This window comes from Pseudorasbora parva, chromosome 15, assembly GCF_024679245.1.
Source record: "Pseudorasbora parva isolate DD20220531a chromosome 15, ASM2467924v1, whole genome shotgun sequence".
Taxonomy (NCBI): Eukaryota; Metazoa; Chordata; class Actinopteri; order Cypriniformes; family Gobionidae; genus Pseudorasbora; species Pseudorasbora parva.
The window spans coordinates 20,272,821-20,295,415 of NC_090186.1; the positions used below are offsets into that span (position 1 = coordinate 20,272,821).

The 22,595-nt window shown below is 36.6% G+C and overlaps 1 protein-coding gene across 2 annotated transcripts in view; it reads right to left on the reverse strand.

Moving 5' to 3' along the window:
• The window catches only part of zdhhc14 (zinc finger DHHC-type palmitoyltransferase 14), a 51,276-nt gene that overhangs the window by 24,589 nt on the left and 4,092 nt on the right, over positions 1–22,595 (reverse strand). For both annotated transcript variants that reach the window (XM_067417333.1, XM_067417332.1), the window contains exons 2-4: positions 9,098–9,258; positions 5,235–5,393; positions 5,008–5,145 (exon numbers count right to left, since the gene is read on the reverse strand). In XM_067417333.1, coding sequence (XP_067273434.1) covers positions 5,008–5,145; positions 5,235–5,393; positions 9,098–9,258 — 458 coding nt within the window. The remainder of the gene's footprint in view (positions 1–5,007; positions 5,146–5,234; positions 5,394–9,097; positions 9,259–22,595) is intronic.

A 22,595-nucleotide genomic window follows, 5' to 3' on the forward strand; every position in this document is an offset into this window, starting at 1 on the left:
TGTTCAGCATTCAGGTTTCACCATAGATAGACTGTAAAAAAATATGGACGCAGTAGTGTCCGTGACGTCACCCATAGGATTCCGAAGAGCCGTTCTGAAGTGTAAAGTAGAGACGAGCTGGCTGTTGCCATCTTGGCAGCTCGTCATCGCGTGTCACGGATAACAGAAAATGGGCTAAGAGGCGGGATGTAGGCGGAGCTGAGATGACACGATGACTAACAGACAGCGGATAAATGTCTATCCACCCGTCACTCAAAGTAACCACATCCTTAATTATGCAGAACTTTAAGGCTTTATATAATGTAAACAAATGAGTTATAAAAAAAATGTACCCCCACAGTTGTCATGAATGGCAAAATTAGCCATATAGACCAAAACCACAATTTGTAACAGGCTGTAAACGTGGACATTTTAACATGGGGCTCAATGAGATTCATCTCCCTTCTGGAGCCTGTCCCTAGTGGACAGTCGAGAAATTGGAGTTTAAGTTACTTCCGTATTGGCGTCAACAGAACCTGGGGGAGGTTGCCGCTTGGGTTTCACTCACTCAAATAACATTTTTTTTTAACTTTACAAGCAGCTCCGCATCCGAAGATGCACAAAAAAATAAAAAAAAATAATCAGGAACACAGGAAGAGAAGTAACAAAATCCTTGTGGTAATAACATTTTATTGACCTGTATTTTTTAAAAATTCAGATTTAGTCAAATTATTTAATTTAATTGCAGTCCAATAATAATAATACAATTATACAAAAAACTAAATAATAATAATAATAATAATAATAATAATAATAATAATAATAATAATAATAATTTAAAATAAGAAAATAACAATAAATTTTTTTTTTTTAAAAGTCATTTTAGGTCAAGTGCATCCAGAATTTTCATTTTGGTGCATCTCTAACAAAAACACATCGCTTCACTTCAGAAGGCCTTTATTAAGCTGTATGGATTATTTGTATGATGGATGGATGCACTTTTTGGGCCAAGTTACCATTCACTCCCATTATAAAGCATGGAAAAGCCAGGATCATTTTCTAAATATTGTGTTTGGCTAAATGAAGAAAGTCATATAGTCGTGGCTTGAGGGTGAGTAAATTATGGGATAACTTAAATTTTTGGGTGAACTAACCCTTTAATATGGAAATAGTATAGTTTAAAAGAACATGCTTGTGCAAACTGAATGTAGGGTTTTCAGACAACAGCATGTTATTAACAATTAAAAGAAAATTTATCCATTTCAATTATTATAAAATGCAATTAATTAACAGTGATTTTTGACACTTAAGTAGGACTTAAGTACATATTTATATGTAATTTTTGAAATCTTGTTAAAGTTAACTGCCAGTTGTACTTTCAAGCATTTATGGTAAACTAAAATAATATTTTTTTTTAAACTTGAATTTAAATATAAATGTAATTGTCCATTTGTAATGATAAGTTGTAATATAAAATGTATATGGTAAAATAACTGCAAATGTAATATCAAATAGCATGTTGCGGGTAAAATTATAAATCAAGTACTTTATGTGCTTTAGTATTTTAGTCAACATCACAATAAGAGTACTGTCTTTAAAGGTGCAGTAAACGATTTCTTTGAAACACTGTTGATATCTGAAATCAACCCAAACAAACACACCCCTCCCGTCATTGCTCCGCCCCCAAAACAAACAAAAACACACTATGCAAGTGAATGTCTGTTTATCATAGATGAAGCAAAGCATGAAAGAACGACAAAAAAAAAAAAAAGTAATCTGGCAAAATCTGACAGATTTTAAACTTTTTCCATGTATTATTTATGTGTATTGTCCCTGGTTAAATACACCAATAAACAAACAATATCACTTCTGTAACTGTATTATCCAGGACTAAGGCATGTAAGTACGTTGTACATTATAATACCATGTTTGCTGAATTACCATGGAGAACCACAGTATATGAATAAGTAATATCTGTAAGTGTATGAAAATCCTTCAGTACCAAAGTACCGTGATATTCCAATTTGATGTCATCACTGGTGCACCAGAGAGACTAAAACGATCCCTATGCCACTGTTCTGACACTCCCAGTGCAATCACCTCCTGGACTACTTCAAAGTCAGCCACTGTGTTTAATGCTAATGGTTTCCAGAGGGCATCTGAGGAGAGATTCATGGGTAAATAAAGCAGCTGAGTGTGCCCTGTCCAATAAAAATCTTACAGGAGCCATTTGTCACTACAGTGCCCCTGCCCTCATGGCCTGATTGATCAGTTCTGTGCAGTAAACAGAGCTGAGCTCAGGCTTACAGCCTCTCCATCACTTCGCCCAGGAAGGAAACTGCTTTGTCAGCAGGCTCAGAGTTTCCTCCTGCCAGTCAACAGCCGAGAGGAGGAGCCGATCGATAGCGGGAAGCTATACCATACACATTACAGTGATGAAGCACCAGTACTAGAGGTATTTTAGTGCAAATACTAACCAAAAGTAAGATTCTGAAATGTTTTGAATATGACTGGCAGTGTTGGGTAAGTTACTCTAAAAAAGTAATTAATTACTAGTTACTAATTACATCTTCAATAGTGTAATTAGATTACTGTACAAATTACTCTCTCCAAAAAGCATTTAATTACTTATTACTAATTACTTTTCAATTACTTTCTACATCAACCCCCGAGTTCAAGGTTAGACATGAAACGGCTCTTAATTCATTCAAATACATAATATAAAACTACAAAAAATTACTCTTATTAACTGACCAAAGTATTACAAATGTGAGAAGGATACATAAAAACATGCATTTTAAAGTTAGACTTTAAATGTTGATGTTAAGTCCACTATTGAATTATGTATAATTATATTTAGTATTTAGTTCAATTACAACTGGTAGTAACTGTAATTAAATTACAGAAAAAATAAGAGTAATCCCTTACTTTACTTTTTCAAGGGAAAAGTAATTAAATTACAGTAACTAATTACTTAGTAACTAGTTACACCCAACACTGATGACTGGTACACAAGCTTCTGCCCTCTCAAGTTTTTTTGCCCCTCATTTATTGGGAAATCATTATATTTATTCATATAATGAGCTTCATTCTGCTTAGTCGCAATGAAAAAATAAAACATTGTTTCTGTAATTTAATCAAAAGCTCAATAGCATTTAATCAAAATGTACTTAAAAACATAACTAAACCATATACTATTTAAAAAAAAAACTATTTAGGCTTGTCACAACACCAAATTGTTATAAATTGAACAACCTCACAGGTTTTATTCACTATTGCACATAATGAATTAAATCACCCATATTAATTAAGTAATTATTATTTATACAACTACTACACATATCTACAAACAAAGTATTATTTATATATATATATATATATATATATATATAGATATAGATATAGATATAGATATAGATATAGATATATATATATATATATATATATAGATATATATATATATATATAGATATATATATATATATATATATATATATATATATATATATATATATATATATATATATATATATAAAAAAACTTTTGTAGATATGTGTAGTCGCCAATGTCACGTGATTTCAGCAGTTTGGATAATAACATCGTAGTTTTTGTTATTTTTGGACCAAAATGAATTTTTGATGCTCAAGAGATTCTAATTAGCTAACTGATGTCACATATGGACTACTTTGATGATGTTTTTATTAGCTTTCTGGACATGGACAGTAAAGTGTGCATAGACTGCATATGCTCTAGGACTAAAATATAAAATATATCTTAAACTGTGTTCCGAAGATGAACGGAGGTCTTACGGGTGTGGAACGGCATTAGGGTGAGTCATTAATGACATCAATTTAATTTTTGGGTAAACTAACCCTTTAACAGTTTACATTCCAGCCTATCAGAATCGAGTATTTAGACAGACTGTGGTATAAATAAAGAGAAAGTGATGTATTCTATGAGCTGTTTAACTCTTTCCCATCGGACAGCATTTTTTTTTTTTTAAATTGCCAGCCACCGTCAGTAGCCTGACAAGCCACCATTGACAGGGCTCAATCCGAGGGGCGGGATAAGCGGTTGTCTTTCAAACTCCCTCTGCATGCGATAGGATAGCGCTACCACCAACCAGAGCAATGAAGGTGAAGCGAAGCTAGTTGACAGATTAAACATTCGCCGTATCCGGTCGGCAAAACTCCGAACACATCTTCCCTTTTTAAGAATGACTTCAGTGCCATTCTTTGTTCTTTTCTCAGAGAAAAGCTCAACTCCAAGTCTTCCAGATTTGCGGTCAAAGCTGCTTCGAAAGACCACCGTTTGCCAGTGTCTGTGTTTACTAGTAGCACGCAAGCGCAACTCGGCCGCCATTATGTTAAGCCCTGCCCACTGACTCTATACACGATGTGATTGGCCTGACCAGAGTTTGGTTTCTACAGCTCAGACGTGTATTGAGAGATGCTAGACGGTACTCGCAGCAGATTAGATTTATGGCTCCTAGGTTGCGTCTAGATTTCTAGGCTACACCGTCAGTGTTTTTGAGCAAAATTGAGCAAAAAGCTGAGAAAACCCTCGAAACTTCAAATTTCATTCAGTTACATTATCAACATTATCAGTATGTTTTGATATACATACAGTTTAATGTTGGTGATTGCATTTTACATATGCATATAATTACATATGATATTTCTTGTTTCTGCATCTTTTTCACATGTGTTTTGATTAGGAAATTCAGTACTCTTTCAAAAGACGTGTCATAGCATCCCCTACAGTATAACAGTGAAAACACAGAAAGCCAGAAAAATCAGTCAATAGTGAGTTATTAACATTAAAAATGTATTTGAAAAGTAAAATAAAACTATCCATAAAATGATTCCATGATGGAAACCCCTAAAATGGTCTTTATATGAAGTGCCTGCTAAGTCACTGGTTTGTTCTGCCAACACTGTTAAATGAATAAGGTAGGATAAGATCTGTCATGTGTTTTGGGACTGAGGGGTGAAGTTATATAAGGAAGTAGGCGGTCAGCTCTCTTACTCAGTATTACGTGCGTGATGACAAAGGCGAATATGAAGATGGTGAGGAAGGAGAGTGAGAGGATGAACAGGTAGAAGAAGCGATAGTTCCTCCTCCCCACACAGTTGCCGACCCACGGGCAGTGATGATCAAACCTCTCTGAGGAGAAATGCACAATGTTAGCACTTCTTTGCGTGATGCTGACTATTATATAAACATGTTTGCAGACACAGTACACACACGCTTACCCACACAGTTGTCACACAGGCTGCAGTGTGATGCCCGTGGCGGTCGGAAGATCTTGCAGGTAAAACAGTATTTGAGCTTGACTGTTTGACCATTAATCACCACCTCTCTGGTTCTGGGCGGCGGTCTGTAGCCTGGGCCGCTCGGGCCGTTGGTCGCATCTGTAAAACCAGAACAGACCCGAGACCGATTCAGAGATCCATTCTAGCAGAAAATCAAAAAAGATGAGGATGTCCTCTATGGTATGTCAGTATAAAAGAATGTTCCAGGAACTCAACTTCTTTGTCATGCTGTTGATTACTACTACTAAGTCGATGGGGAAAAGTTGTTTGGATGGTTTAATTGCTGGATGAGTTGTCTAAAACTCAAATGTACATATGTGTAATGCTGCTTAGACTAGATTTATATCATGAATAGTAGCTGTTATTTCAGAAGTATCCATTGGTTATTTGGACTTGCTCCACAAACATCAAACATGCAAGCATTACTGTACATTAATGTTTAGAAAATGAAGGGTGAATCAAAATTATTGTCCGTGGTAATCAACATCATGTAATATTTTTTATTACATGGTAATTTAGTAATTTTTATAAAATTACTTATTTAAAACTAAACGAATATTATACAGACACAAAACACCATTACTAAATTATGTTTAAAAACATTTATACTGTTATTAACTGAAAATCTTTCTGTGCACTTAAGCTCTCAATACACTACCATAAATCGGTCCGTACGATTTTTTATTTATTTATTAAAACTTGTTTTCAGCATGGATTCCTTAAATTGCTCAACATTAAAAAGTATAGACCTTTACCTGATCATGAAAGAAATCAATTTCAAATACAGTATATTTTGTCCTGAAAAATCCTATAGTTTTCACAAACATAATTAAAAATATTGATATTATAACAAGTAATGTTTGTTGAGCAGCAAATCATCATATTAGAATGGGACTGTAGTAATGATGTAGAAAACGAATGACATTTAAAAAAAATATTCAAACAGAAAATAGTTATTTTAAAATGAATGATATTTCACAGTATTACTGTTTTTAATGTATATTTGATTAAATGCAGCCATGGTGAGCATAGGATACTTCTTTCAAAACATTATAATTGATGTCAATGATGCTTGCTTACAAGATACATAAGAACCAGTGAAACTTGGCATCAGTGGTGTCAGCTAGTCTATATTAGAGCTTTGGTTAAATTCCTTAAAGGATGAGTGGCGGTCGGAAGATCTTGCAGGTAAAAAATTAAAAATGTGATGTTTATCTACTTACCCCCAAGTGCATCAAACCCTGCCGCTCGTGATGCCACATTGATGTCTTAAGACACAAACCGATCTGTTTCTGTTTCTTATATATATATATATATATATATATATATATATATATATATATATATATATATATATATATATATATATATATATATATATATATATATATATATATATGAATGATCGCACCAGTTTGACCTTACTAGACGGAAGTAATAGCAGGTGGGGACACTAGATGAGATTCGTCTGGATATGAGGTAAAACAAAGATAAATACTGTTCGGTTTCTCACAGAAATGTGCATGTGCATTTTGTTTAAGCAAGTTTTGTTTTTTACTATAATCATAGAATTGTTACCCACTCATGCATTATGACTGGCAGACTGCAACGGTTGAAGTTAAAAATCTTCATTTGAAGAAACAAAGACACCTACATCTTGGATGCACTGGGGGTAAGCAGAGAAACATCACATTTTCATTTTTTTATTTTTTTATATTGTTGTCTGAGAAAAAATAATTATGTTTGTGTGGTTTTTAGATTAAAAAACATCATAAGTAATAGGCTATTTTATACACTGGTTTTGAGGCTCTATCCACAACGCTGGGTTTTGATGAGCGTGACGCATTGGAGACTTGGACATAAACGCCCACGGCTAGGATTTGATAAGATTTGCATATTTAATGAGCTTAAGCTCCGCTGTCAGTTCACGAGGGAGAGGAGAGATTGAGGGAGAAGCAGCAACCAGAATGATTCTCTCGACCACAGGGCTCGTAAACGTCTTTATCAAACAACACAATGATTTATTTCTTTATTTGTCATCAACCCACGATTGATTGGACTATTATTTTTATATTACACATAGCCCGCAAGATTGGACGATAATCGCGAACTGCGCAAACACATACATGTGCGTGCGCGCGCCGCCCTCCAGATGTCAACGAGAGAGAGAGAGAATAGCGGATGGAACAAGAACGGAATATAATGATTTATCGGCCTGCCGGGCTTTGCGAGCCCTGGCCCATACGTGTCTGAGTCCAGCGTGCTAAAGGTATGTTTCTGTTAGACACGTACACAAAAGCAAAACGATCTATAACTCACATAAGTGCGTTGCACCATTCCTGTCAGATCCAAATCCAGCATCGACCGGAGATTTGTTTAAAAACGATCCCACAGTGAAATGAAGTGAACACCACTGTATTCCCCATGTGAGCTGGAACTTCATTAAAAATAAAGTTCAACCACACATTCCTAATATTAGGATCCAAAGAAAGCTTATGCAGCGACTGTGTTCTTCCACAACCAGGAATAATGCAATATCTTAATGTTCCTCGGCACGAAATTGTTGTTGACCAGCTAGCACAAGCCCTCCATGAGTCAGTGGGAGGCTACTGGATTAGACACGCTGTATAGGCGGTGTTTCGTCGCGCAATGACGTCAGTATGAAGCACAGGACAGCCTGGTGTCTCTAAATATATAATCTTGTTTTTTTAACTAAAAAGGAAGTTACAGGATATTCTTATATTACCATGACCTTTCATACATCAAAAGCTCAAGGGAAAGTTGATTTCTCAATTCATCACCCCCTTAAATTTAAGTTCCAATCTGTCCCTCACACAAAGCTATAATATGACAGTGCTTTAATGGTGCTTTTTATTATCATTTTAGAGTTTGACAGACATTCTTCAAAACTTCCCATTTGTGTTCCATAGAAGAAACGTTGCATGGGTTTTAAGGGTGAGAAATTTCATTTTAGAGTAAACTATTGCTTTAATGGGGTCCCTTCTTATGTGACCCTCAACACGCCATGCATCTTCTAAGCAGCACACAGCGCTGCTGGGGCTCACAGCAGTGTTTACTTGCTACTCTATTATTCATACGAACAGCAGGGACACATAACTCCATATCCCGAGATGGCAAACCTGAGCTAAAGTGCACTTCCTGGCTCAGCCCCAGTGATTTCAATTTCTCACCACTGGGGTCCACTAAATTCTGTCCCAACGAGAGCCCAGCAAAGTCATTATAGCAGTAGCTCCATTCAATTATAACCAGCAATTCATATGCAAGCAAATTAAATCAACCTGCACTCTGAGAAAAATCTCCAGTCTCCAGTAATTTTTGTTGTGTTATGGCATAAAATGGCTTGGCCTGCAGTGATTTCACAGTACAATTCTGAATATAGTAAGAAAGTACTGTTAACTCTGACAGTGTGGTTCTTGCTGGCCCTTTAATAATGCCCAAAGCAACTTATGAACAACCATTAAATTGTGACTGATTAAACTATCAGACTGAATAACATGAACAAATACTTTGAGGGACCATGAATCTTTGCTAGGGATGAATATTTCAGCAGATTTTATATTACTCTGGGTGTGCTGACAGCAAACCTGAGAGAGCATGCATTATTCATATCAAATGAGAAGAGAGAATAACATCAAATGTCTTCTGTCTCCATTTACTGTGAGAATCCTCAGAAGAGCATTCCACAGATCTGCAACCGAAGCCTGCAAATTCAGCTCCATGAGAAAAGAATAGAACAGGCAAAGACAGACAGGAAGAGCGATCATCTTGGCATTTCCTCCCACCTATCTGCCTCTCGATGTCTGCTGCTTCCTCTGGTGTGGCCCTGGGCAGGACGCCCGGGTCGCTGAAGCTCGCCCGGAGGAGCATTCCCATCACGAAGACAAACAGCACTCCTCCGATGGCCGGAATGGCAGGAGTCAGGTTTGATGCCAGGAATGGGCAGCTGGAATAGAGGGAATGGAAAAACTGACTGTGAGTGTCATGCGGTGTTGCTAGTAAATCCCAGCAGTAGTAAATACATGATATATGAAGGGGGCACAGCAATTAAGCTCCAGAGTTACAGACTGCCCGTATGCTCATGACCGTGCAAAACTGTCAAGACAGTTCTTTTTAATGGTCCTGCCTTTTGGCTGCAAAAAAAAAGAAAGAAAATCAAAACGATTTACAGTCAATCTGCTATGTAATAACATTATAACTGTTATTACAATGTACAGTTGTGTAATAAGGTGATTAATTGTTACTATAGTTGTCAGGGTGTAGGTAGGCTTTAGAATCACCAAAAAAGCACTGCAAAAATAATGAATGGTTCAAAAAGGTTATAACAAACACTTCTTTCACCTTCTATTGCTTATTCAAACAGAAAGATCTGCCAAAATTTACCTACATATGGCTGATATGTTTGTGATATAGGCTAATGCAATTTATTAAAGTAGTTGAGACTCATGCATGCTTATTACTTTTGTATATACATACATACATACATACAGGTCCTTCTAAAAAAATTAGCATATTGCGATAAAGTTAATTATTTTCCATAATGTAATGATAAAAATTAAACTTTCATATATTTTAGATTCATTGCATACCAACTGAAATATTTCAGGTCTTTTATTGTTTTAATACTGATGATTTTGGCATACAGCTCATGAAAACCCAAAATTCCTGTCTCAAAAAATTAGCATATCATGAAAATGTTCTCTAAACAAGCTATTAACCTAATCATCTGAATAAACTAATTAACTCTAAACACCTGCAAATATTCCTGAGGCTTTTAAAAACTCCCAGCCTTGTTCATTAATCAAAACCGCAATCATTGGTAAGACTGCTGACCTGACTGCTGTCCAGAAGGCCATCATTGACACCCTCAAGCGAGAGTGTAAGACACAGAAATTAATTTCTGAACGAATAGGCTGTTCCCAGAGTGCTGTATCAAGGCACCTCAGTGGGAAGTCTGTGGGAAGGAAAAAAGTGTGGCAAAAAACGCTGCACAATGAGAAGAGGTGACCGGACCCTAAGGAAGATTGTGGAGAAGGACCAGGATCCAGAGCCACCGTGCACAGGCGTGTGCAGGAAATGGGCTACAGGTGCCGCATTCCCCAGGTCAAGCCACTTTTGAACCAGAAACAGCGGCAGAAGCGCCTGACCTGGGCAACAGAGAAGCAGCACTGGACTGTTGCTCAAATTTTGCGAGACATTCGGAAATCAAGGTGCCAGAGTCTGGAGGAAGACTGGGGAGAAGGAAATGCCAAAATGCCTGAAGTCCAGTGTCAAGTACCCACAGTCAGTGATGGTCTGGGGTGCCATGTCAGCTGCTGGTGTTGGTCCACTGTGTTTTATAGGGGTGTCAACAATAATCGATTCGGCGATGCATCGTGATGCAGGGCATGAACGATTCAACATCGATGCGGCAAAATGCCATAATCGATTACGTCACTGTTTATTTTCTGGCGAACGATAAAGTTGTGAAGTTTCAAATACTTCCGGTTCCGGAAGAATAACCACAACAACAAGCAAGATGGCTGAGGCGGAGGGAGATGACCGCGATAGACAGGTTATTAAAAACGCGCCCAAAGCTTGGAAAACGGACATCTGGGCACATTTCGGATTTCATGAAGTAAATGGGAAACTAGACAAGTCTTACACGGTGTGTAAAATCTGCCACACTTAAATAAAGCACGTTGGCAATACAACTAACCTTACAAACCATGCCGATCGTTAGCATCCTGAGTTAACTTCAACAACAACACAAAAAGTCGACAAATCCCAGCCAAGAATTGACGAGTCGCTAGTGTCAACATTGCCACACAACTCCAAGAGAGTAAAGAGGATCACACGATCTGTGGCATGTTTTATAGCAAAGGATCTACGACCCTAGCCTAGAAATTTAGACGCACCCTAGCGGCTGCAAATTTAATCTGCCCGCAAGTGTCGTCTAGGAACTCTCAATACCCTTCTGAGCTGTATTCCCCTCACTCTGGATGGGCCAATCACATCGTGTATAGAGTCGGCGGGCGGGGCCATAATGACGACGGCCGTGTTGCGTTTGCGTGCTTCCAGTAAACACAGAAAACGGTCTTTCGAATCAGTTTTGACTGCGATTCTGGAAGACTTGGAGTTAAGCTTTTCTCTGAGAAAAGAACGGCACTGAAGTCATTCTTAAAAAGGGAAGATGTGTTCTGAGTTTAGCCGACCGGAAACGGCAAATGTTTAATCTATCAACAAGCTCTGTTTCACCTTCGTTGCTCTGGTTGGTGGTAGCGCTATCCTATCGCGTGCAGAGGGAGTTTGAAAGACAACCGTTTATCCCGCCCCTCAGATTGAGCCCTGTCAATGGTGAGTTTCCAGACCAAACATCTTGATGTGGGTCTGGCTTGTCAGGCTACTACGACCCTATTCTGTGGTAGAAAATGCGGGGTTTCACCACTTGCTTAAAACAATTGAGCGCCGGTATAAGCTACCGACATTACCGTATTTCACATCTTAATATTTTATTGTATGCAGCTGATGTGATGGTAGGATCAGGACAGGCATATAATTGTCATTGTCTTAAAGCTGTTGAGAATAGTTTGCACTTTACTTTACTACTTGAAAAAGTTTCACAGTAATAAGTGGTTACTGTGTGTTGTTGCATAGAATATTTTTATTCCTGGGTGGTTGTTGTTAAAATAGGGTTACTTATTATTTTAATATTTGCACAGGACTTCAGGAAGTGCCCTGTCTTAGAGCTGCTATTTCACAGTGTGTAAAAATAAATAAATAAAAAGCACTGAAAGCAGTGATTTTGATTGTTTTCTTTTTCAGGTTTGAAAATGCCATATCCAATACCCTGTACCATTTATTTTGATTTAATTACATTTTATTTAATTACATTTTATTTTATTTAATAACTTTTATGTCAAAGATACAGGAGACGCATAGCAGCCAATAAAATCTGTTGTTTAATATCTGCTTGTATTGCCTCATGACTGATGGAAAATGTGCCTTGTGTGCAGTAGAATTTTGATGCATCGCAATGCATCGTAGAATCGAATCGTTACCTGGTGAATCGTAATCGAACCGAACCGTGAAGGTGCCAATGCACACCCCTAGTGTTTTATCAAGGGCAGGGTCAATGCAGCTAGCTATCAGGAGATTTTGGAGCACTTCATGCTTTCATCTGCTGAAAAGCTTTATGGAGATGAAGATTTCGTTTTTCAGCACGACCTGGCACCTGCTCACAGTGTCAAAACCACTGATAAATGGTGTACTGACCATGGTATTACTGTGCTCAACTGGCCTGCCAACACTCCTGACCTGAACCCCATAGAGAATCTGTGGGATATTGTGAAGAGAAAGTTGAGAGACGCAAGACCCAACACTCTGGATGAGCTTAAGGCCGCTATCGAAGCATCCTGGGCCTCCATAACACCTCAGCAGGGCCACAGGCTGATCGCCTCCATGCCCCGCCGCATTGAAGCAGTCATTTCTGCAAAAGGATATAACTGAACATAATTATTTGAAGGTTGACTTTGTGTTAAAAACACTTTTCTTTTATTGGTCGGATGAAATATGCTAATTTTTTGAGACAGGAATTTTGGGTTTTCATGAGCTGTATGCCAAAATCATCAGAATTAAAACAATAAAAGACCTGAAATATTTCAGTTGGTGTTCAATGCTTCTAAAATATATGAACGTTAAATTTTTATCATTACATTATGGAAAATAATTAACTATCACAATATGCTAATTTTTGAGAAGGACCTGTATGTATATATATATATATATATATATATATATATATATATATATATATATATATATATATATAAAATCATAAATCTATATAAAGCAAAACGTGTATACTATATTAATTCATTACACACAGACTGAATGTTTATTTCTTTTAATTTTAATTATTTACCTGACAACCAAGGAAAATCCTAAATTCAGTATCTCAGAAAAGTAGAATATTGTGAAAAGGTTCAATAAAAAAATTGAAGACACCTGGTGCCACACTCTAAATAGATAATTAACTATTTAAAAAAAACTGCAAAACCTAAAAAGGCTTTAAATGTTCTCTAAGTCTAGTTCTGTAGACTACACAATCATGGGGAAGACTGCTGATTTTACAGTTGTCCAAAAGATGACCATTGACACCTTATACAAAGAGGGCAAGACACAAAAGGTCATTGCAAAAGAGGCTGGCTGTTCACAGAGCTCTGTATCCAAGCACATTGATAGAGAGGTGAGGGGAAGGAAAAGATGTGGCAGAAAAAAAGTGTTCAAGCAATAGGGATAACCGCACCCTGGTGAGGATTGTAAAACAAAACCCATTCAAAAAATGTGTGGGAGATTCACAAAGATTCACTCTTGAACAACAGACAGCGTCAGAAGCATAAAAGGACTGCTGAGTGGTCCAAAGTTATGTTCTCTGATGAAAGTAAATTTTTCATTTTCTTTGGAAATCAGGGTCCCAGAGTCTGGAGGAAGAGAGAAGAGGCACACAATCCACGTTGTTCCAGGTCCAGTGTAAAGTTTCCTGTCAGTGATGGTTTGGGGTGCCATGTCATTATGGAGCTAATAATGTGAACTGTTTTACTCCAAAACAAAAAACTATAAAAGGGCCGTTTGATCCTTTCTCTTTATTCCATTACAAATAGGAAATGAAATGATCAGATGGTGCTCCGTTTGACTTCTCTGACATCCTTTACTCTTCCCTTACTTTCTTTAAGATCTGAATTTCTGCGGTTTGAATTTTAGAATATTGAATTTGATGATCTGAATTTCTTCTTTATGTAGGTGATTTTGAGTTGATTTTCATGTCGATATACAATAGTTACACACTTAAAACTGATCGTAGTGTGTGACAATTGTGACCGTAAATTTTCCTCGCATATTTTAGTGTGGTATTAAAAGGAAATTATTTTATGAAGCAAATATTCATGTATAATACACATTTAAGATGAGTTCTGGGCAGGTCTAACATTGTTGGGTAGTTTGGTCATGTGACCACACACACATTTGTTTATTGGTACTGCCATCTTAACACAATGACAGCATGAAAGCTCAGAAATGACAGGAACATTTTCTAAGTTAATTTTTGAATATCTCATAAATTTTTTGTACACATCATCATGAAAGGGTTATCTATACATATATATATCGAAATTATATTAATACATGGTTTATTCTGTTGTCAGGCTGCAGATAAATGAAGACGGTCACAATTGTGACCAGAAAGCGTTCCACCCATAGGGTACTACCCATTGCTAACCAAGCCATCACCTGCTGTTAGCATCCCATTGACTCCCATTCATTTTTGAGTCACTTTGACAGTGAATAACTTTACATCTGAGGCGTTTAAAGACTCCATTGTTTATTTCTAAAGAAACACGACAATGTATAAAAGGCTCCATTACCTTGTATCTTACACTATCCCTGTTTTTGTAAGAATAGGCTAATGATTGCGTCATAACCAACGCAACTCTGATGCACAGTTGAGAAATTACCGCATAGACAGGAGGAGACGCTCAGAAACAATCTTTTACTGTCTATGAGACAGTCGGAGGGACGTGGATACATAAAGTCCGATAAAGTCAAGGGAGAAGAATGGGGAGAAGCCGATAGTGAACCAAAGCAACGGGAGAAAATATTTAAACAACGTGATTCAGATTTCACTTTCCACAACTACTAGAAGACTTACAGCTGTCAGACAGGGCGCTTACGTCACATCTACATCGTCAAACTCAGTCTGAGCCAGCGCAGTTCGCTCAGCCATCAGGAAGTGAGTGCCTCTGATTGGCCTCATTTTCGGCCGTTGAAGTCAATGGGATAGCTCTGTCCATTTCTTTTACTGTCTATGCACAGAATATGTCCCCTCTATGTGATTCTGTGTTATTCATATGAAGTCTCTCACAGACTGAACTGAAACCTATCGATACATCCATCCATCCGTACTTTGGTCTGTCTATACCTTTGTCTATCTAGTCTTTCTGTCAGTCTATCCATCTATAATTCTGTCTGTCTGTACTTCTGTCTGTCTGACTGACTTTCTATCTGTCTATCTATACTTCTGTCAGTCTGTCTGTCTGTCTATCTATCAGTCTATTCTTCTGTCTGTCTATCTATACCAATGAGATATACCTTACAAACGTCCCAATTTCTGATTTACCAATTGGTGCTTCAATGTTTAAAGTTGCTCTTCATAGTTTTAAATATTTAGGAGTAATAACTTCATGTAATTGCCTAGATCTTTCCAAGGTTTGTTGGTCACCTCTTCCTCTCTCTTTGACCGGACATATTAATTCAGTGAAGATGAACGTGTTACCTAGATTTTTGTATTTATTTCAATGGGTTGTAAATTTTTGTAAATTGTGCATCATGAACAATAGAAATAATTTTGAAGTAAATTCTAATCACATCTCATTCTTATATGTTGGATAAGTTATTGTTATTTTAAGTTTTAAACGTGTAAATAGGTCTAATTGAAGAATTTGTATGAATTCTGACTATGCTGTTTCCCAGCATATCACTATTGTGACCAAGTATAAAACCTAATATTTCACTAACTTAACCAACATAAAATAAAAAAGGCATAAAGATTGTGTGTTAGGGAGGTCTAAGGAGTAAATTGCATGTACTCAAATTGTAGGAATAAATTTGAGATTAAACAGGTTAATGTATAGTTATTCTAATGTAAAAGAGTTTCTATTTATGTGGGTTTTTGGAGAGTTGCCATCATGGTGACAAGTGGCACAAGGTGCTTGGTTTAAGAGGAGATAAGTTGCATGTTTTAAGTTGCTGTACTCATTCAGTAAGTGCTACACCATGCTATTGTTAACATTAGGGCTGGGCCAAATACCATTTTTTGAGCAATCAACATTCAATATTCGAAGCTTCAGAGGAAGGGGCTAAACATATTTTTCTCTCTAAAAAAGCAGGAATCTCGAGAAGCGGCGCACCTCACCAAGGCAGGGCTTATATGTTCAGAGAATGGACACTGCAAAAATAATAATTTTGTTCAGTTAGAGAACAGATTATTGACAATTAAAAACTGGACATGCCACATCCAGCCTTAGTTAACATGTTAGCATTATTTGCATGCATGCTGGAAGAAGTAGAAGAAGAATATAAATGTAACCGATCTTTGCCAGTGTTGTAAAAAGAATTTAAGGATACACGGAGCACTTGCCATCTCGATCATATTGAGAGAAATATTAAAGGGTAAATGCATATACAAACAAGTTCTACATTTAGGATTAGAACAAATTCAACCCAAGTGCTCTTTGATGATGTGGATGATTACATTACTGTTGATCATCTGTCTACCATCACCCTGACAATTTGATTTGTCCAAACAGCTCTCGTTTGAGCTTAGTTGCTCCACAACGGATCAAGGCCAGACCGAACTTCCCAAACTCAAATGTTGTGGGCGGGGCTAAGTTCGGCTGGCATTCAGGCTATAGAAAAATATTTCTTAACTTAAAAAAAAAAAAAAAACTCATTAAACTTTGAGTTCTGACAACTTTTTAGGGTTCACAGGGAAATAAATATCTCATTTGATTGGAAAAAAACTCAAAACTAAAAAAGCGAATTAATTGCTATCAAAATAACATGCATGAGTGCCACAAACTCAAAACCTATTAGCTCTGCTTGCTTAAATTTGGGAACATCATAACTCAAATTTAATGCAACTGATTACCTTTTTTTTTTTTTTTTTTTTAGCCCGTTTACATTGTAAAATAAGCATCCTTGACAATTTTATAATACAAACCCAATTCCAAAAAAGTTGGGACACTGTTCAAATTGTAAAAACAGAATGCAATGATGTGGAAGTTTTAAAATGTCGATATATTATTCCGAATACAACATAGATGACATACCAAATGTTTAAACTGAGAAAATGTATAATTTTAAGGGAAAAATAAGTTGATTTAAAACTTCATGGCATCAATACATCTCAAAAAACTTGGGACAAGGCCATGTTTACCACTGTCTGGCATCCCCTCTTCTTTTTATAACGGTCTGCTAACGTCTGGGGACTGAGGAGACAAGTAGCTAAAGTTTAGGAATAGAAATGTTGTCCCATTCTTGTCTTATACAGGCTTCTAGTTGCTTAACTGTGATTGTCTTAGGTCTTCTTTGTCGCATCTTCCTCTTTATGATGCGCCAAATGTTTTTTTATGGGGAAAAGATCTGGACAACAGACTGGCCATTTCAGTACCCAGATCCTTCTTCTACACAGCCATGTTGTAATTGATGCAGTATGTGGTCTGGCATTGTCATGTTGGAAAATGCAAGGTTTTCCTTAAAAGAGACGACATCTCAATGGCCCTCATTTATCAATCTTGCGTAGAAACTGGTGTATATGTTGGCGTAAGATTATGCTTACACTCCTCTTACCACGTGATTTATGAAGCTGTGCGCACCTCTGCAATCCAGGTGTACGCAATACTTACCCTTGATAAATGCGGCGGCTGAAAACGATCGTCATTATAATAACACGCCCCTATATATTCAAGTCTCCGCCTCCCCCACGCCCTCATTTTACGCCATGGACAAACAGAAGACGGCAAAGAAGCGAAACTTCTCCGACGTGGAGATCGGGCACACTCAATCATCTCACTAGTCCACTAGTCAGGGCACTGACTAGGACATAAGTCAATGGGCTGACTCCCTGATTAGTGCCCTGACTAGTGGACTATTGAGATGACTGAGCCCATCGAGATCACCAGGGAAGTTGAAAAAAAACCCCGAAATTGTTTTATTTGGGAGTTTAAAGAGTGGGATTAAAGGCACCTACACAAACAAAATATGGACACAAATAACGAGTACTGTTAATAGTGTGGAGGTTGAGAAGCGCACTCCAGCAGTTTAAAGCTGTTTGGATGATAAATTACCATCACTGCATTATTTTACAGCACGTTTTGAAAAAATTAGCATTTAATTTTGTATCACGGCACATGTATTGGGGTGTACAATAGTGATGATGATGTGATGTGGAGTAAGATTCATTCACATTAATAATTACATGACAATTTGTAAGATTCTTATTATTATTATTATTATTATTATGATTATTATTCTTAATGACGCTTGTTATTCAGAAGAAGAATGTCGTTTTTATTGATTTTATTATTATTTAAAAGAAGAAGGTCATTTTTATTATTTTGTCAGTCTGAATTATTTTAGTCCCAGTCCGTGCGCAGCTGCCGGGCCAGACGGGCCTGAAACGTCAGATAAAGCGCACAGGCTCGCGACTGGAGGAATACATATGCCTACAAATCAAACGCTTTGGTAAAGTCACACAAATTAAACATTGACGTTCATGTTGCACAAAAATAAACACTGAATGTTGTTGTTGTGGTTTTTAACAGTGGGTCATATAGCATATCTTGTCAGTGCGTTTTGTGGTGTTAGGAATTGTTTTTCTGCGCATTTTCCCACTAACTCAAACGTGCGTACACCACCTCCTGAGCTGGCGTAGGATTTAAGCGTGCCGTACGCCAACGTCCATATTGATAAATCTCAAAGTCACCGTGGGTTTGGGTGTACGCAAGGTGTACGCTGGAAATTTGGTGTACGCACTTTTGATAAATGAGGGCCAATGGGAGCATATGTTGTTCTAGAACTTGGATATACCTTTCAGCATTGATGGTGCCTTTCCAGATGAGCAGGTTGCCCATGTCACACACTCATGCAACTCCATACGATCAGAGATGCAGGCTTCTGAGCTGAGCGCTGATAACAACTTGGGTTGTCCTCGTCCTCTTTAGTCCGGATGACATGGCATTCCAGTTTTCCAAAAAGAACTTCAAATTTCTATACGTCTGACCACAGAACAGTTTTCCACTTTGCCACAGTCCACATGCACTTCTGGATCATGTTTAGATGTGGCTGTTTTTTACCTATATAGTTTTAGCCGGCAACGCCGAATAGCACGGTGCATTGTGTTCACCGACAACGTACTATGGAAGTATTCCTGAGCCCATGTTGTGATTTCCATTACAGTAGCATTCCTGTATGTGATTCAGTGCCATCTAATGGCCCGAAGATCACAGGCATCCAGTATGCATAGAGATTGTTCCAGATTCTCTGAATCTTTGGATGATATCACTGTAGATGATGATAACTTCAAACTCTTTGCAATTTTTCTCTGAGGAATTCTTTTCTAAAATTTCTAAAACTCTGAGAGGCTCTTTTTATACCCAACCATGTTGCCAATTGACGTAAGTTGCAAATTGGTCCTTAAGCGGTTTATTATATGTTAACTTTTCCCACTCTTATTGGTGTCTGTCCCAACTTTTTTGGAATATGTAGCTCTCATGAAATCCAAAACGAGCCAATATTTGGCATGACTTTTCAAAATGTATCACTTTCAACATTTGATATGTTATCTATATTCTATTATGAATAAAATTTTATGAATAAAAAGTTTATGAGCAAATGATTGCATTCCTTTTTTATTCACAATTTGTACAGTGTCCAAACTTTTTGGAATCGGGTTTGTAAATAATAGACAGTAATCACATCAGGACTGATCAAATAAAATAGCCTCAATGAATAATCTAGATGAAAATGACCTAAATCTAATGTGTTCTTTGGGACATGGGATAAAAATATAATTAAAAATTCCAATCTAGCTTTTTTTGTACACTTAGAAGTTAATGAAATGTATCACCATCTGTTTCAAAGTATAAGCAAATGGTCTGTGGTACAATGCCCAAAATGTGTCTGCCATAATATATTTAGTATTCAGACTCCAAGACATAAACATTTCAAATGGCTTGCACTGCAATCTGATAGCTGCTAAATTGGCTAAGCAAAACTAGGCATAGCAACTGAATTAGCTAAAAATGGTCAGATGCTATCGACAAGAATGTTAAAATAGCAATCCCCTAAGGGACCTTTTAAGAACAGCATATTGTGTTTACCACTGATTCTAGATGTCATTGTCAGTTTTACAGCTCTAAAGATTCCTTGTCTCTAAGGAGCTGTTCTGAGGTTGTTGTGACGGACAGAGAGGTTGTACAGGGTCACTACATCACAAGGACTGCACCATTCAGAGTTGAAGTCCTTTATCAAGTTACACTTTATACATTGAGATTAAAGTTGCTGGATTCAAAAGCCCAAAGTCTAGACTACAGACAGTGTGCTGCTGTGCTAAATTTTGAGTCAATACAAAAACAAAAAAAACACACAAAAAAATAAAAACTACTGCAGTCTTTTTTTCATGTGTGTTTTTAATTGGCCCATAACAAATTATTAGATAGTATTTTTCTTTAAAGGGAATATTTGAGAGTGTTTGTGATAATTACCAGACAACGTTGGTGAAAAATGTAAACACCAACATTTATTTGATATACATTTGCGAAGTATACTACAAATACAATTTACATATGTAGGCTGCTTAATATAAAAAATACCCTGTAATACTAATTATGGTATACATTGATATGCTTAAAGTCTACTACATTGGAACAACTCATTTTGTACTTAATGCACTTTAGTTATCTGTAAAGTGCTGAGGTCCAACTAAAGATACAGTTGATTTGTTAACACTTTATTTTGATGGTCCCTTTTGAACATTCTGTTGACCATAACAAGTAAATACATGTCAACTTACTCTCATTAAAGTATTAGTAGACTGTCTACATAAAACTTGTTAACTCTTATGATGGTCCACCAACACACATTCTACTGATAAGTAACTTTGCAACTACATGTCAACTTATTTTAAACCTAACCCAACAAATAATATCTAATGAGAGTTAGTTAACATGTAACATTACTTAGTATAGTCAAAAGAATGTGTTAAGGGACCATCAAAATTAAGTGAAACCTTTAACTGTGCTAAAATGAAACTATTGCAAGTATACTTTATGTACACTTCAAATGTCTTGCATTTAAAGATTTATATTATACAGTGATCATACTATCCTTACTAACAGTGATATTAAAACACATTTAGGCTTAATATTAAGAAATGTGCACTGTGCGATTAAGAAGTTACTCTAAATAAAGTTTAATTGTAATATTTATATCAGGAGGTCTCAAGCAATATATCAGTAAATACCAATGGATTTGTACTATATAGTATAGTGTTTTTTTAATATATATATATATATATATATATATATATATATATATATATATATATATATATATATATATGTTTCTTTTCCCCCATTAGACTCATTCTTAAGTTTGTAAATCAAATAAAAATGGTTTAAGTAATGCACTTACAATAAAAGTCAATGGGGGCCCTGTGATAAATATTTTTTTGTTTTGTTTTTTTTATCAGTTCAAACGTTTTTTTGTGCATGTTTGTGTGTTTCTCGTATGCACCAAAACTGCATACATTTTATTGTGAAATATTATTACAATTTATTTTTTGTTTTACAATTTTCAAATTGAATTTATTCCTGAGAGGAAGAAAGCTGGATTTTCAGCATTTACTCTAAAACACAAGTTAGGTAACTCAAGTACACAAAACGAATATTTCTTCTTAATATTAAAATTAAACCATAAATACTTTGTGGAGCTGAAACTTCACAAAATTGCATAAAACAATAAAAACACACACTTCAAATCCTCAAAATCTCTTGCGGCTAACTGTAGGTAGCAATAATTCAAGCACACATGCTAACAATCATCAATAACCATTTGGGGGGGGGGGGGGGGGGGGGGGAATTACTGGTTTAAACTGTAACATAATACAGATCTCCCTTTATATTAATAGTATAAAAACATTACTTTGGCTCAGTTTGTTTTCCACTGCAGTTAGTACCGCTTCAAAGTGGGAGGGATTATTGACTGTTGTGCCACCTCAACTGTCTTGGCATCATAGTAAACGTGACAAACATACGCACAGGAGCAATGGGGCATATCGATGGAATGGTGTTCTTGATTCTCAGCATGGGATTCTCTCTACCTCGTGCTTACCGTCTCTTTAGCATCTAATAGTATCCAGTGCGGCCTGCCAGTTTTAGCGCACATACTTAATCGCACACGTGCAGACTCAATGACAGACTGTTTTTATCAACTAAATGAGTTTACACTTGTAAATTCTGTAAATAGTTGCTTTGGGTTTTCAGGGAGTGTAAATGCATTACAATTAGCAGTTTATTGCAGATTTATTTGAATAAAAACTACTCTTTACAATTACAAATGTTCTAATATAATTGGCCTTTTTGAAAGGGCGCCTAGTCTTTTTTTTGACATAAAAGCTTACAGAAACCACACTTTTGAGAGAATCATCCTCAAATTTGAATCAAAACATGATCAGACATTCAGCTTTAT